Consider the following 13,265-nt stretch of genomic DNA (forward strand, 5'->3'; position numbering starts at 1 on the left):
AACATCGATGTGAGAGAGACGTCGATTCATCGATTGGTTGCCTCCCGCACATGCCCCGACCGGGGCTGGGAATCCAGCCTGCAAACCAGGCATGTGCCCTTGACCGGAATCGAACCCGTGACCCTTCAGTCCACGGCTGAAGCTCTCCCTGCTGAGCAGCCCCAGCCAGGGCTAACGCACCGTGGACCTCCCGCAGGGGCAAGGGGGACTACTTCAGGCTGGGCCACGGCTCGGACGTGCACGTGCGGAAGCCACAGGTGGTGGAAGGGCTCCGAGGGAAGAAGATCGTGCACGTGGCCGTCGGGGCCCTGCACTGCCTGGCGGTCACGGACGCAGGGCAGGTGAGTGAGGGCGTGGCGAGCCCGTGTCCAAGGGGGAGCTCGCGCTGATGAGATGTGTCATTAGTGCCACTTTGATAGAACATTGATGAGAAAAAAACCAGTTCCAGGCCAGGCCACTGCCTACGTGGGGCTTGCAGGGGCTCCGTGTCTGTGGGTTTTCTCTGGGGAGTCAGGCTCCTCCCAAACCCCAGAGGTGTGCACGTTAGGTTCAGGGGGTGTGTGCCTGGTCCCTGTCTGGGTGGGTGGGTGTTGGTGGTCCTGCCAGGGACGGGCGTCTGTCCAGGGTGGCTCCTGCCTGGCGGCTCCTGCCTGGCACCTGGGCTGTGGGAGTGGCTGTGGCCCGTGGTGGACAGGGGGCCACTGAGACCATGGAAGCAGACCCGTGGTCAGGGGCACTGCCGTGCGTGGAAACTGAGACACTGTGAGCGCTTCCCTTTGCAAAGTGGAGGGGGAATGTGACCACATGTAGGGAAGAGACCGCCCGCCTCCTCTCGCAGAGGGAGGGGAACTCGTGGGAGTGACGTTGAGGGATGATCGCTTATAGTCACGGCAAGGATGGGGAAGGGCATCTAAAGGAAAGGTTCTGAAACGTTGAAAAATTGGTTTCTCCCCTTTAACAGGTCTACGCCTGGGGCGACAATGACCATGGCCAGCAGGGCAACGGCACGACCACCGTGAACAGGAAGCCCACCCTGGTGCAAGGCCTGGAGGGACAGAAGATCACGCGAGTGGCCTGCGGGTCTTCGCACAGCGTGGCCTGGACGACTGTCGACATGGCCACGCCCTCTGTGCACGAGCCCGTCCTGTTCCAGACGGCGAGGGACCCGCTGGGTGCTTCCTATCTAGGTAGCCGACTGGTTTGGCGGGGGTCCTCCTAGGAAGTCCCTCGTGCCCAGGTCAGAGGTCATGGTGTCATCCCTTCTGCACCAAAGCCCCGGGTGACCGTGGTGCACGAGCTGGCGCGGGGCCTTAGGAGGCGTGCGATGCTGGTTCTGTGCTGTGCGCGTGCTCACGAGAGGACTGTAGTCACAGCCGACGCGCACAGGCATCGTGCCGGCTGCTGGGCGCCTCGGCCGCTCCTTCCACGAAGCTGACACAGTGAGCGTGGGTGGTTGGTGTCGTCTCCCTCGCGTTGACATGGCACCTGCAAACGCCGAAGTCCAGGCGCACGTGACGCTCCTTTAGCACCTTATTCGTCGTCGTCCTGCTTCTCTGGCACTAGGGCTTGGCTGGGTATAGAATTCCAGGTTGGCAGCTTTTCCTTCCGCTGCGTTAAAGACATGGTCCCGTTGTTTTCTAACTTGCATTCTTTTCCTTGAGAATTTGCTGTTGTTTTTATCTTTGTTCTTTTACACACGACCTGTTTTTTTTCTCAGATTGCTTTTAAGATTTTTTTTTCGTCCCTGGGGTTGAGCAGTTTCATGACAGTGTGCCTTGGGGTCGTTATCTTCATGGTTTTCATGGCTGCAGCTCATTGTGCTTCTTGGGTGTTTGGGTTTATGATTTTTATCAAATTCTGAGAATATTTTTAGTCACTTTCATGCATTTACAAACACGTCTACGTTGTCTTGCAATTACAGTAAAACTTTGCTGAAAATAGCTTCTTTATAGAGTATAAATAAAGTGCATCTTTTTATTCTGAAAGACCATTCATGAACCTAATACTTCATCTGTGAAATAGCAGAATGCAGATTGCAATGTGTTTTGGAACTAAACTGAAAGATTAAATTACAGAAACAGAACAAAATCCAATCTTAAGAAAAATCAAACCCAAGTTCTCATTTTCTCTCAGGTGTGCCTTCCGATGCCGAGTCTTCTGCTGCCAACAACAAACTCAGCGGTGCGGGCAGCTCCAAGCCCGGCCGCCCTTCTCTCGCCAAGACCCTCCTGTCCCTGGACGGGAACCTGGCCAAGCAGCAGGCCTTGTCTCACGTGCTCAACGCCTTGCAGATCACGTACGCCAGGTGGGCTGGTTCGCTAGCTTTTGAGATCCCGCCATCACGTCAGACTTGGGTTTGTGCAGCTTTTTGATTAACCAGATGTCTCACAGAACGGGGTGTTGTCTGTAGACAGTGTTTCAGGTCCCGTGCGCTTTGGTTCTTGAAACGAGAGTCAGAAAGCCAAGTCAGAGGACATTGTGTGACTCTCTCTGGCCAATGAACTCTAAGCATGAATATGGGGCAGAGGCAGCATCATTGATGCTGCTGCTCAGGAATGCTCAGACCCCGTCCCCTCGCTCAGACACTCCTCAGGGCAGAGTTGGATAAGTGGATGTTTTCCAACCTTTCACGCTGTTGTCTAGCCTCTCAGTGGTCATGGCAGAAGTGGATGTTTTCCAACCTTTCACGCTGTTGTCTAGCCTCTCAGTGGTCATGGCAGGGGCCGGGGCGAGGAGGGCGCACCTGCAGGGGCTGGGGCGTGGAGGGAGCACCTGCAGGGGCTGGGGCGAGGAGGGAGCACCTGCAGGGGCCGGGGCGTGGAGGGAGCACCTGCAGGGGCCGGGGCGAGGAGGGAGCACCTGCAGGGGCCGGGGCGTGGAGGGCGCACCTGCAGGGGCCGGGGCGAGGAGGGCGCACCTGCAGGGGCCGGGGCGAGGAGGGAGCACCTGCAGGGGCCGGGGCGAGGAGGGAGCACCTGCAGGGGCTGGGGCGAGGAGGGAGCACCTGCAGGGGCCGGGGCGAGGAGGGAGCACCTTCAGGGGCTGCAGGTGCAGACAGAGGCCATGCAGCCCTGAGAGGACATGGGTGCTGCTGCTCCTGGGAGCTGCCCCGGCTGCAGCTTCCACACAGAACCCCCTTGGGATCCGACGGGGCCGTCGGGTTTCCCAGGGCATCCAGGGGCTTGCCCTGCTGTGATGTTTGCGTTCGGCAGTTTTCTCGTTGTCACTAGGCGTTCGGATACGTAAGATCAGGAGTAACTCTTAGCTTCCAGGCAGTGAGTCCCTTGTGATAATGTTCAGTGTTTTTCCAAAACGCTTTACCGTGTGTCCTGTGGAAACGAGGGCGTCCTTCCCCGGTGCCCGCCCGCTCCTGCCGCTGTCCTGCGCGGGGAAGGCGGCTCACCAGGCCCCTCCCTCCTGACAGAGACGCCGTGGTGGGGGCCCTGATGCCGGCCAGCATGATCGCCCCGGAGTGCCCCTCCTTCTCCTCCTCGGCACCCCCTTCCGAGGCGTCCGCCACGGCCAGTCCCGTGAGCGGAGAGGCGTGCTTGCTGGCTGCTGACCCCGAGGACAGACCGAGCCCCAGTCCCTGGCAGGAGAAGCGAGGGGAGGTGAGTGCGTGAGTAGCGTTCGTCAGAGGGGAGGGCTGGAGAGTCCAGGTCATTGTCTCACTTCGTTCCGTGTTTCCTTCCTGCCTGTTGCTGTGATTTGGGGCTTGAATAGAAAATATTCTTTTTAAAAAGGAGGCTTTTTTTTTAAGCATTAAATGGAACTTGATTTATTCTTTCGAAAAGATGCTAAATGCAAGTCCATAGTCCTTTGTCTGCAATTACGAAACCTTATGCTTCTTGAAAGTCAATATTTTGTAACTTATTTTGGGGCTAAATCAGCTTGAAGAGATGGGAGCTCATTTAGTCTCTTCCTGCGACCTGTCCTGGTGTCGCCAGGTGTCCCTGGGACCAGGAGTGCCTGGTGCAGGCTGCCAGCCCCGCTGGGGGGAAGCGCTGTCCCCACTGTGACATCTGGCTGCAGCCTCGGGGCGCCCGGGCGGCCAGAGGGCTCTCAGGTGAGGCTTTGAGGAGTCTGGGACGTGTGCACTTTGCTGAGCTCTTCCTGGATTTTGAAACCAGATCTCCTCTGAGGATGCTGTGACCCCTGCTGCCGTGACCCCGTCTGCCTCCTCAGCCTCTTCTCGGCCGTTCATCCCGGTGACAGATGACCCGGGAGCTGCCAGCATCATCGCCGAAACCATGACCAAAGCCAAAGAGGTCAGGGGGCTTCCTGATGGTTCTGCTTTGAAAGCCTGTTAACCGCACGTGGGGTTGCAGAGGCAGCACAGAGGTGGCTCCCTGCACGCTGGGCGAGCTGGGCACAGCCCACCCTCCCCTCCCGGCCGCAGTGCGCACTCCGCCAGCCAGGGCTTCTCATCCTCTCCACGCAGATCTGGCTCCTGTCCCAGGAGGTCCCTGCAGGTCAGGGCCCCAGGGTGTGCTGTCTCGTTAGTCCTCACAGACGGACACTGGCTCTGTGCGCTCCTTAGTGTGTGTGGGGGGGGGAGGGGACGGGGGGCGTTGATTGGCAGCCTTACCTGGGACCCGAATCCTTATCACTTGCTCAGGAGTGTCTGCCAGGTGTCCCCACTGTGGGCAGTGACTGTGTGTCAGTGAGTGTCCAGGCCTCCCCACTGCGGGCAGTGACTGTGTCAGTGAGCGTCCAGGCGTCCCCACTGCGGGCAGTGACTGTGTCAGTGAGCGTCCAGGTGTCCCCACTGCGGGCAGTGACTGTGTCAGTGAGCGTCCAGGCCTCCCCACTGCGGGCAGTGACTGTGTCAGTGAGCGTCCAGGTGTCCCCACTGCGGGCAGTGACTGTGTGTCAGTGAGCATCCAGGTGTCCCCACTGCGGGCAGTGACTGTGTCAGTGAGCGTCCAGGTCTCCCCACTGCGGGCAGTGACTGTGTCAGTGAGCGTCCAGGCGTCCCCACTGCGGGCAGTGACTGTGTCAGTGAGCGTCCAGGTGTCCCCACTGTGGGCAGTGACTGTGTCAGTGAGCGTCCAGGTGTCCCCACTGCGGGCAGTGACTGTGTCAGTGAGCGTCCAGGTGTCCCCACTGCGGGCAGTGACTGTGTCAGTGAGCGTCCAGGCCTCCCCACTGCGGGCAGTGACTGTGTCAGTGAGCGTCCAGGCCTCCCCACTGCGGGCAGTGACTGTGTGTCAGTGAGCGTCCAGGTGTCCCCACTGCGGGCAGTGACTGTGTGTCAGGTCACAAGCGTCACGGGAGAGAAGTACCTGGAGGCCCTGCAGACACCTGGCTCCGTGCTCTGTCCACCCACCGGTGCCTGGTGCCCCTGGTGCTTCTGGCCGAGTGCGTTAGGACTGGTCGTGGTTGCGTGGCGGGTTTTCATTCATTTGGGTGTGAGTTGTAAGTTATGGCAAACCAAGCGTTGTTCGTGTTAAGCCGTCACATGGGCCCACGCGCAGGGATATGCAGGCAGCGATTCCCACCCCACCGCCAGGTCGGTCCCGTCCCAGCTGTGAGGCCCGAGATGGTGGGTTTCAAGCTCGGGTCCTGGTGGGGGGCCCCAAGGCTGTCGCTTCTCCCCGGAACCTCCTGGTCCTGTCGCCTCCTGAAGGCCCCCCTTTATCTCTGGGAGCTTGTGGGTGAGCTGGTGGTGCTCTAACACGTCGCTCCTCCCTTCCTGTTGGGCCTTGTAGGACGTCGAGAGCCAGAATAAGGCCTCGGGCCCAGAACCTCAGGCCTTGGACGAGTTCACCAGCCTGCTGGTCGCCGACGACACCCGGGTGCTGGTGGACCTGCTCAAGCTGTCCGTGTGCGGCCGGGCCGGCGACCGGGGCCGCGAGGTGCTTTCGGCCGTGCTGTCGGGCATGGGCACCGCCTACCCCCAGGTGAGCAGGGCGGGAGGGGGCCTTCGCTCCGTGGTGCTGCTGTGACGTCACGTCTTGTCCGTGATGGACTCCGTGCAGGAGACGCAGGGTGGAAGGGCTCCGTGTAAGCCAGCCCTGCCCTGCGCTGCCCCGTGGGCTGCCGTGTCCCGGGGCCTTGGCATGCCCGTGTCCGCGTTCAGCAGTCCCTCATCTCGACAGCGTCAGCTCTGCCAGGGCTTCCTTTACGGCTCCTGGACTTTGTTTTATGCTGAGAACCATGGCACTGTTTAAAGAAACCAATTTCTTCTAGTAATTTTTCTTTCTTCATTGACTAGAGGCCCAAGGCACGAAATTCGTGCAAGAGTAGCCTCCCTTCCCCCGGCTGCCGACACCGGCTTCCCCCTGGCACCCGGGACCTGGGCTTCCCTGCAGCCCTGGCTTCGTCCAGAAGGTTGTCCGGTCTGATTCGCATATTATGCTTTTATTTTTATAGATCACATTTGTCTTTTTGAGCCACCTGGGGTTTATCTTGATATAAGGGATATGTTGGGATCCAACTTTATTTTCCCCGAATGACAAACATGTGGCCACAATATCAGGAATTTGGGAACGACCTTTTTGTATCCGTGATTCCTGTGTGCATGTGGGCTCATCGACAAGCTTTTCTGCCCCATGAATCTAATCCTTATGCTCTAACCACGGTGCCGTGGCTGTTGTAGCTGTGACTCAGGTCTTGGTGTTTGGCAGCCTGGGTCCCCCAGGACTTTCTGCCGTGGAAGCGTCCGCTCCCCGGCCACTGCGCCTGGACACGTGGCCCGTGCGCCCGGGAACCCGAAGTGTCGTTTTCTTTAACTTGGTTTAAGTTCGAACAGCCACACAGCTGCTCCTCCCCTGGCGCCTCTGTTCCGAGGCTCTCCCCCCGGGCTCTCCCCCGGGGCAGCGCTCGTCCTGGGGGAGCAGGCGCGCCTGCCATCACAGGCTCTGTCCCCCGGCACCTGCGGGTGTCCATGTCGGCTCCTCCCTGGTCACCACGCTTCGCAGCCCCTCCTCTGCGAGCCTGTGCCGTCTTGATTTTGCAGGCGAGGAGACCAAGCCCTGATCTGAACCAGAGTCCTCAGACCCCCACGTTCTCCCCGCGGCCACCCCGTTCTCCCCGTGGCCACCCCGTCCCTGCAGCAGGACCTGGCGCGGGCGGCCTCCCGACCTGGCCCCTCTCCCCGCAGGTGGCGGACATGCTGCTGGAGCTCTGCGTCACCGAGCTGGAGGACGTGGCCTCCGACTCGCAGAGCGGCCGCCTGTCCTCGCAGCCCGTGGTGGTGGAGAGCAGCCACCCCTACACGGACGACACTTCCTCCAGCGGCACCGTGAAGATCCCAGGTGCGGGGGTGGGGCTCGCGGGCCGCACCTCTGGGTTCTATCCTGGGAGCGGCCATCGCCGGCTGAGAGGACAGAATTGGTTTAATCCTCACTCAAGGATATTTTAAAATTGACTTGAGAGAGTGGAAGGGGGAGAGAAAGATCGAGGTAAGAGAGAAATGTGGATCGGTTGCCTCCCGTGTACTCCCCTACCGGGACTCGAACCCGCAGCCTAGGCCTGTGCCCTGACCAGAATTGAACCCGCCACCATCTGATGGAGGGGACGACGCTCCAACCAGCCGAGCCTCTGGCCGGGGCTCTAGAACAGAATTTTAAAACTGCATGAGACTCCTCGCTTTCCTAAAAACCTTTTCCTCTTCGGGATAGAACGTGGCACAGGGAGCCATGCAGCATAGGGTCCTGCATAGTGTCTGTCAGGTGGGCGCCTTGGGCACAGCGCAGGTGTGTGTGGCTTTGGTCTTGCCGAGCTGTGCCCACTGGGGTCTCACTGCTCTGCTCACCTGCCAGGTGCGGAAGGCCTCCGGGTGGAGTTTGACCGGCAGTGCTCCACGGAGAGGCGCCACGACCCGCTCACCGTCATGGACGGCGTCAACAGGATCGTCTCCGTGCGCTCAGGTGGGGGAGGGGGGGCGTTGCCTGCCTTCAGGAACGACGTAGCCCCGCCAAGCGTGCCAGGCCCGGGGGTGCCAGGCCCGGGGAGGGGAAGGCTGACGTGCCCACAGCGTCTCCCAGGGGAAGTGTCTGTGCGCATCTTCTCGGACTCCATCCTCCGTCTGGGGCAGGACTGGCAGCCCTTCCCTGACCTCCCCCCCTCCCCCCGGCCCAGCAGGGCCTCCTCATCAGACGCTCCTTATAAGCCCTGCAAACGCCCGGGCGGAGCGTGCAGTCCCAGAGGAGCTCGGGCTTTCCCTGGCAGCCTCACAAACGCGACGTAGCTTTCAGCCAGGTGGCCGCTGGGCCGGTCCCTGCTCCCATGGCCCCTCCCTTGCACCGCAGAGCCCGCCAGGCAGGGACCAGGCTGTGACTCACGCGGCCTGGCCCTGGGCTCCCACGGACGGCTCCACTCCCCGAGGGCGGCCCTTCTGTGCTGAGCCGGCCCCTGTCCCGAGGGTGGCTGTGGCCCTGCAGGCCTCACACTGCGTGGCAGTTGTGTGTGCATTTCCGTCAGGGCCAGGCTGCTGCCTCAGTTTCCCCAGGACTTAGCACAGTGTGTGTTGAAGGGCGAGGCTCCCCTGGAGGCATGTGAACACCAGTTTGGGGAGCCTGGGCTGGCGCCACACGTGCTGCAGACGCTGCATGAACGACTCTCTGAAGAGGCTCATGTTGGTGCGGGGAGTGAGCCTACCCGGTGTGCTTCCCCCCAGGCCGGGAGTGGTCCGACTGGTCCAGTGAGCTGCGCATCCCTGGGGATGAGCTGAAGTGGAAGTTCATCAGCGACGGGTCCGTGAACGGGTGGGGCTGGCGCTTCACCGTCTACCCCATCATGCCGGCCGCAGGTGAGGGGCCGCGGTGCCCAGGTGAGGGGCCGAGGTGCCCAGGTGGGGGGCCGCGGTGTCCAGGTGGGGGGCCGCGGTGTCCAGGTGGGGGGCCGCGGTGCCCAGGTGGGGGCCCGCAGTGTTCAGGTGAGGGGCCTCGGTGCCCAGGTGGGGGGCCGCGGTGCTCCAGGCTGGGTGCCCGGCCGTGAGGGTGCATCGTTTACGCTCCGTGCTGCGGTCTGCCTGCTTCTGCCGCGTGGGGAGCCTGTCGGTCAGGTCATGCCGGTCTCCTCACGGGACATGCGTGTGCTCATCTCTCAGGCCCTAAAGACCTCCTCTCCGACCGCTGTGTCCTCTCCTGCCCGTCCATGGACCTGGTGACGTGCCTGCTCGACTTCCGGCTCAACCTCGCCTCGAACAGAAGCATCGTCCCACGCCTGGCCGCGTCGCTGGCCGCGTGCGCACAGCTCAGTGCCTTAGGTAGGCGGCGTCTTCTTCGCCATGTCTGTCGCGGGCGAGGGGAACCGTGGTCGAGCTCCTGATGTCCTCTGTCTGCTCTTTCCAGCTGCCAGTCACAGAATGTGGGCCCTTCAGAGGCTGAGGAAGCTGCTGACGACGGAGTTTGGACAGTCGGTCAACATCCGCCGGCTGCTGGGGGACAGCGACGGGGAGGCGCGCGCCCTGGTAGGGAGCCCACGCCCAGGTCCTAGACCTGTGACCCAGGGAGTGAGGCAGGTGTTCGTTTAGGCGTTGAAATCTCCCACTTGGAGAAGTTCCCGGAGTGCGGCAGGAGCATAAGGCAGCCTTTGTCACCGCCGGCGCCCTCGTGCTGCTCCACATACGGAGTGCGGCCGGCCTTTGACTTTAAAGGCAGCGGCGTCTCGGTGGCTGTGACCATGGGATCACGTCTGTGGGGCTTGACCACGAGTCTTTGTTCTGCTGATGAGGTGGCTACTGTTAGAGGACTGCTGGTCCTGACCACGCCGGGAGCGGGTGGCCGGAGGGCGGGCCGTGGGAGCTGCCTCACTGACCCAGCGCCGAGGTGGAGTGCAGCTCCCCTTCCGTTCCGGGGCTTGTCACGTCCTTGAGGTCTCCCCCTGCGTGAACGCGTCACACTCGTGTTCCAGGGAGAAGGGCCCAGTAGACTAGACCGTTAACTCGTAGCAGCCAAGCCCGGGCGGGGCGGGCTACAGTGAGGTGTCCCTGCAGAGCTTCACGGGCAGCGCTCTGGCTGCGCTGGTGAAAGGCCTCCCGGAGACCCTGGAGAGGCAGTTCGAGTACGAGGACCCCGTCGTGCGGGGCGGCAAGCAGCTGCTGCACAGCCCCTTCTTTAAGGTAACGTGGCTGGGGGAGCGGCCTGTGCGGGCGTGTGTCGGGGTGTCGCCGGGAGCGGGGCAGGGACAGCTCCGCCACAGGGACCGTGAGCACGGCCGGCGAGCAGCAGGCTGGAGGGGTGCCCAGGGAGGTTCCGCGGGGGCCGTCTGGGCTGCGTGTCAGCGTGACCCTGCGTGACCCTTTGCAGGTGCTGGTGGCTCTTGCTTGTGACTTGGAGCTGGACACACTGCCCTGCTGCGCCGAGACGCACAAGTGGGCCTGGTTCCGCAGGTACTGCATGGCCTCCCGCGTGGCCGTGGCCCTGGACAGGAGGACGCCGCTGCCCCGGCTGTTTCTCGACGAGGTACGCGCAGGTGTTGGGTCGCCTCTGGAGAGCACAGCGCTGTCTTTCACCAGAGTGTGCAGCTGCTGGCGCTGCCGGTGCCCTGAGGGGGCCCCTCGTGGGAACCAGGGACTGTGCTGACGCTCAGTGACGCTCAGACGGGGAGCCCTGGTTTCCTGTTACTGAGGCCCCAGTGCTGGTGCTGCCCTTCCCTGTGATGGCCTCACTGTGTGCCGTCCAGGTGGCGAAGAAGATCCGCGAGCTCATGGCGGACGGCGAGGCCATGGACGTCCTGCACGAGAGCCACGACGTCTTCCGGAGGGAGCACGACGAGCAGCTGGTGCAGTGGATGAACAGGTCGCTGCGGCGGGAGCGGCGGGCGCGGGACACGCTTCGGGCGGGGAGCGCCCACCTCCATTGTTCGCTTCCTTGGCTCTAGGCGCCCGGACGACTGGACTCTGTCTGCCGGTGGCAGCGGCACGATCTACGGGTGGGGACATAACCACAGGGGCCAGCTCGGGGGCATCGAGGGGGCCAAGGTGAAGGTGCCCACTCCCTGCGAAGCCCTGGCCACCCTCAGGCCCGTGCAGTTAATTGGCGGAGAGCAGACTCTGTTCGCGGTCACGGCCGACGGGAAGGTAGGGTGCGTCCATCGTGGACATGGACACCGCGGGGGCGGGCACAGGGCGGGGGTGGTCCTGGGTGTGCACTCCTGAGGCCTTGCCTCCAGGCGTCGCCCTGGGGTGCTGGAGGCGGCCCCCCGAGCATCCCTGCGGGACTCCTGGTTCCAAACGTGCAGGCTTCATTTGGAAACAAGTGTTCCCGTGGTTTCCTGCCGTGATTCAGGAGGCGTCTTCCTGGGTCTCTTTGCTGCCCCTGAAGCACTCGCTGCTGGTGTGTGGGACTCGCTGGCCTTTGTGTGTCCTTTAAGCGACCCCGTGTCGAGTTCCTTCACTCCTTTCTCTCGTGTAGCTCAGGGTTCGCGGGGTCACTTCACAGCGAGCCATCGTCTGTGACTGGACCCGGTGCCTCCTCGCCAGGTCCCGCCTGTGGGAGAAGGGCCCGCTGGGCTGGGGGGGCGGCCGGGGGGCAGAGCAGGGCCTGCCGGGCATCCTCCTGGGTCCACCTGCAACCTTGGCTCACGTCCGTCCTGTGTGGGGGTCCCCCTTCCACAGCTCTGCAGCCTTTAGGTTCTATGGGAGGGAGGGGTGACGTGCATTCGGAAACGGCAGTCTGGTTTTTAAAAATTAACGGTAAAGACACTTAGTGTCCCAAACAGTAAGTTTCCTGCGGGTGTCTGGGACCTGCTGGCAGTAAATAACTAACCTTTCTTGTTTTTCTTGGCGTGAGTTATAGTTGGCATCTGGGCAAAAGCAGAGATGTCCCCAGAAAACAGCCCTTACGTGCAAATGCAGTTTGTGAACTTGGTCTTTCAAGTAGTCGCAGCTGCCTTGCTCTGAGGAAGCACCAGTGCAGCTCCAGTTCTCAGCTCTCTCTGGGGAGAAACGTCTAGAGCGCGGGTTGGGCGTCGGTTACCACGACGCGGGCTCTTGGGGTAAAGTCGGTTCCTGTTGCTCCCGTCCTAGCTGTACGCCACCGGGTACGGGGCCGGCGGCCGGCTCGGCGTCGGGGGCACGGAGTCGGTGTCCACCCCGACGCTGCTCGAGTCCATCCAGCACGTGTTCATCAGGAAGGTGGCCGTGAACTCGGGCGGCAAGCACTGCCTCGCCCTCTCCTCCGAAGGAGAGGTGTACTCCTGGGGCGAGGCCGAGGACGGCAAGCTGGGCCACGGCAACCGCAGGTACCTGTGCGGCTCGGGCCGCTCCTTCTCGTGGGCTCCGGGCTCGTGTCTGTGTCAGCCCTGCCCTCAGCACAGCATCCCCCACATCCACTTCAGGGGGGCTCCTGGGAGCAAGTGCATGTACCTCAACGGGGGTCAATTCTGAGTTGGTTTTTTTATTAGTTTCCGAGAGGCAGGGAGAGGGGGAGAGAGATGGGAACGTCAATGATGAGAGAGCATCATGGACCGGCTGCCTCCTGCACGCCCCCACTGGGGATGGAGCCCGCAGCCCGGGCTGTGCCCTGACTGGGAACGGAACCGTGACCTCCTGGTTCCTAGGCTGACGCTCAGCCACTGAGCCCCACGCCGGGCTGGGGGGTCTTGTTATTGTCGCAGTCGGGGCAGGATAAGCAGGAACACCGGTCAGAGCAGCAAAAAGAAAATAATCCAAAAACTGAGGCGGCGGTGGGGCCTGTGGGACAGAGAGCGCCAGGAGGCTGTCAGTGGGAGGAGGGCGGGGACTGGACGAGAGGGAGCCGGCCATGCAGACGGGGGTCACAGCACAGTCAGGGACTCGGTGCAGCCCGGAGGCAGCCAGGGACACTGACGGGGCACGGGCAGCGGGTGTGGGACTTAGTGTTGCGATGCCTCTCACCGGTGTGCCCTGGAGCTGACGTAACGCTGTACGTCAGCTGTGACTGGGAAGTTAAGTGCAAAAACACAAAAAGGCCAAGGAGTTCGACTTGAGGGTGTAGATCGGGAAGTGCACGCCTAATGCGTGAGCGCGGAGCCCAGAGCCTGCGTGCGACACCGCCTGGGGGTCCGCCCGGCCTCAGGCGTGCTCCTGGCCTCTTTGCAGTCCCTGTGACCGCCCTCGGGTCGTCGAGTCTCTGAGAGGCACCGAGGTGGTGGACATCGCTGCCGGCGGAGCCCACAGCGCCTGCGTCACCTCCGCCGGCGACCTCTACACGTGGGGCAAGGGCCGGTACGGCCGCCTGGGCCACAGCGACAGCGAGGACCAGCTCAAGCCCAAGCTGGTGAGGCGGCGTCCAGGGCGCGGGCCGCTCTGCTGGGGTCGAGGGTCACGGCTCAGT

At 62.3% G+C, this 13,265-nt stretch overlaps 1 protein-coding gene across 1 annotated transcript in view; it reads left to right on the forward strand.

Annotated features, from left to right (window-relative positions):
• Window positions 1-13,252, forward strand: part of HERC2 (HECT and RLD domain containing E3 ubiquitin protein ligase 2) — a gene marked incomplete at both ends in the record, with an annotated part of 36,764 nt that extends 23,512 nt beyond the window's left edge. Inside the window, 17 exons of the mRNA XM_006108146.3 lie at window positions 197-341; window positions 962-1,187; window positions 2,134-2,305; window positions 3,425-3,611; window positions 4,131-4,268; window positions 5,712-5,903; window positions 7,106-7,259; window positions 7,767-7,874; window positions 8,624-8,755; window positions 9,056-9,214; window positions 9,300-9,418; window positions 9,944-10,069; window positions 10,257-10,412; window positions 10,633-10,748; window positions 10,831-11,029; window positions 11,978-12,192; window positions 13,031-13,252. Coding sequence (XP_006108208.3) covers window positions 197-341; window positions 962-1,187; window positions 2,134-2,305; window positions 3,425-3,611; window positions 4,131-4,268; window positions 5,712-5,903; window positions 7,106-7,259; window positions 7,767-7,874; window positions 8,624-8,755; window positions 9,056-9,214; window positions 9,300-9,418; window positions 9,944-10,069; window positions 10,257-10,412; window positions 10,633-10,748; window positions 10,831-11,029; window positions 11,978-12,192; window positions 13,031-13,252 — 2,766 coding nt within the window. The remainder of the gene's footprint in view (window positions 1-196; window positions 342-961; window positions 1,188-2,133; window positions 2,306-3,424; window positions 3,612-4,130; window positions 4,269-5,711; window positions 5,904-7,105; window positions 7,260-7,766; window positions 7,875-8,623; window positions 8,756-9,055; window positions 9,215-9,299; window positions 9,419-9,943; window positions 10,070-10,256; window positions 10,413-10,632; window positions 10,749-10,830; window positions 11,030-11,977; window positions 12,193-13,030) is intronic.
• Window positions 13,253-13,265: the final 13 nt, after the last annotated feature.

The sequence above is a fragment of the Myotis lucifugus genome, unplaced genomic scaffold (assembly GCF_000147115.1).
Source record: "Myotis lucifugus unplaced genomic scaffold, Myoluc2.0 scaffold_1817, whole genome shotgun sequence".
NCBI lineage: Eukaryota > Metazoa > Chordata > Mammalia > Chiroptera > Vespertilionidae > Myotis > Myotis lucifugus.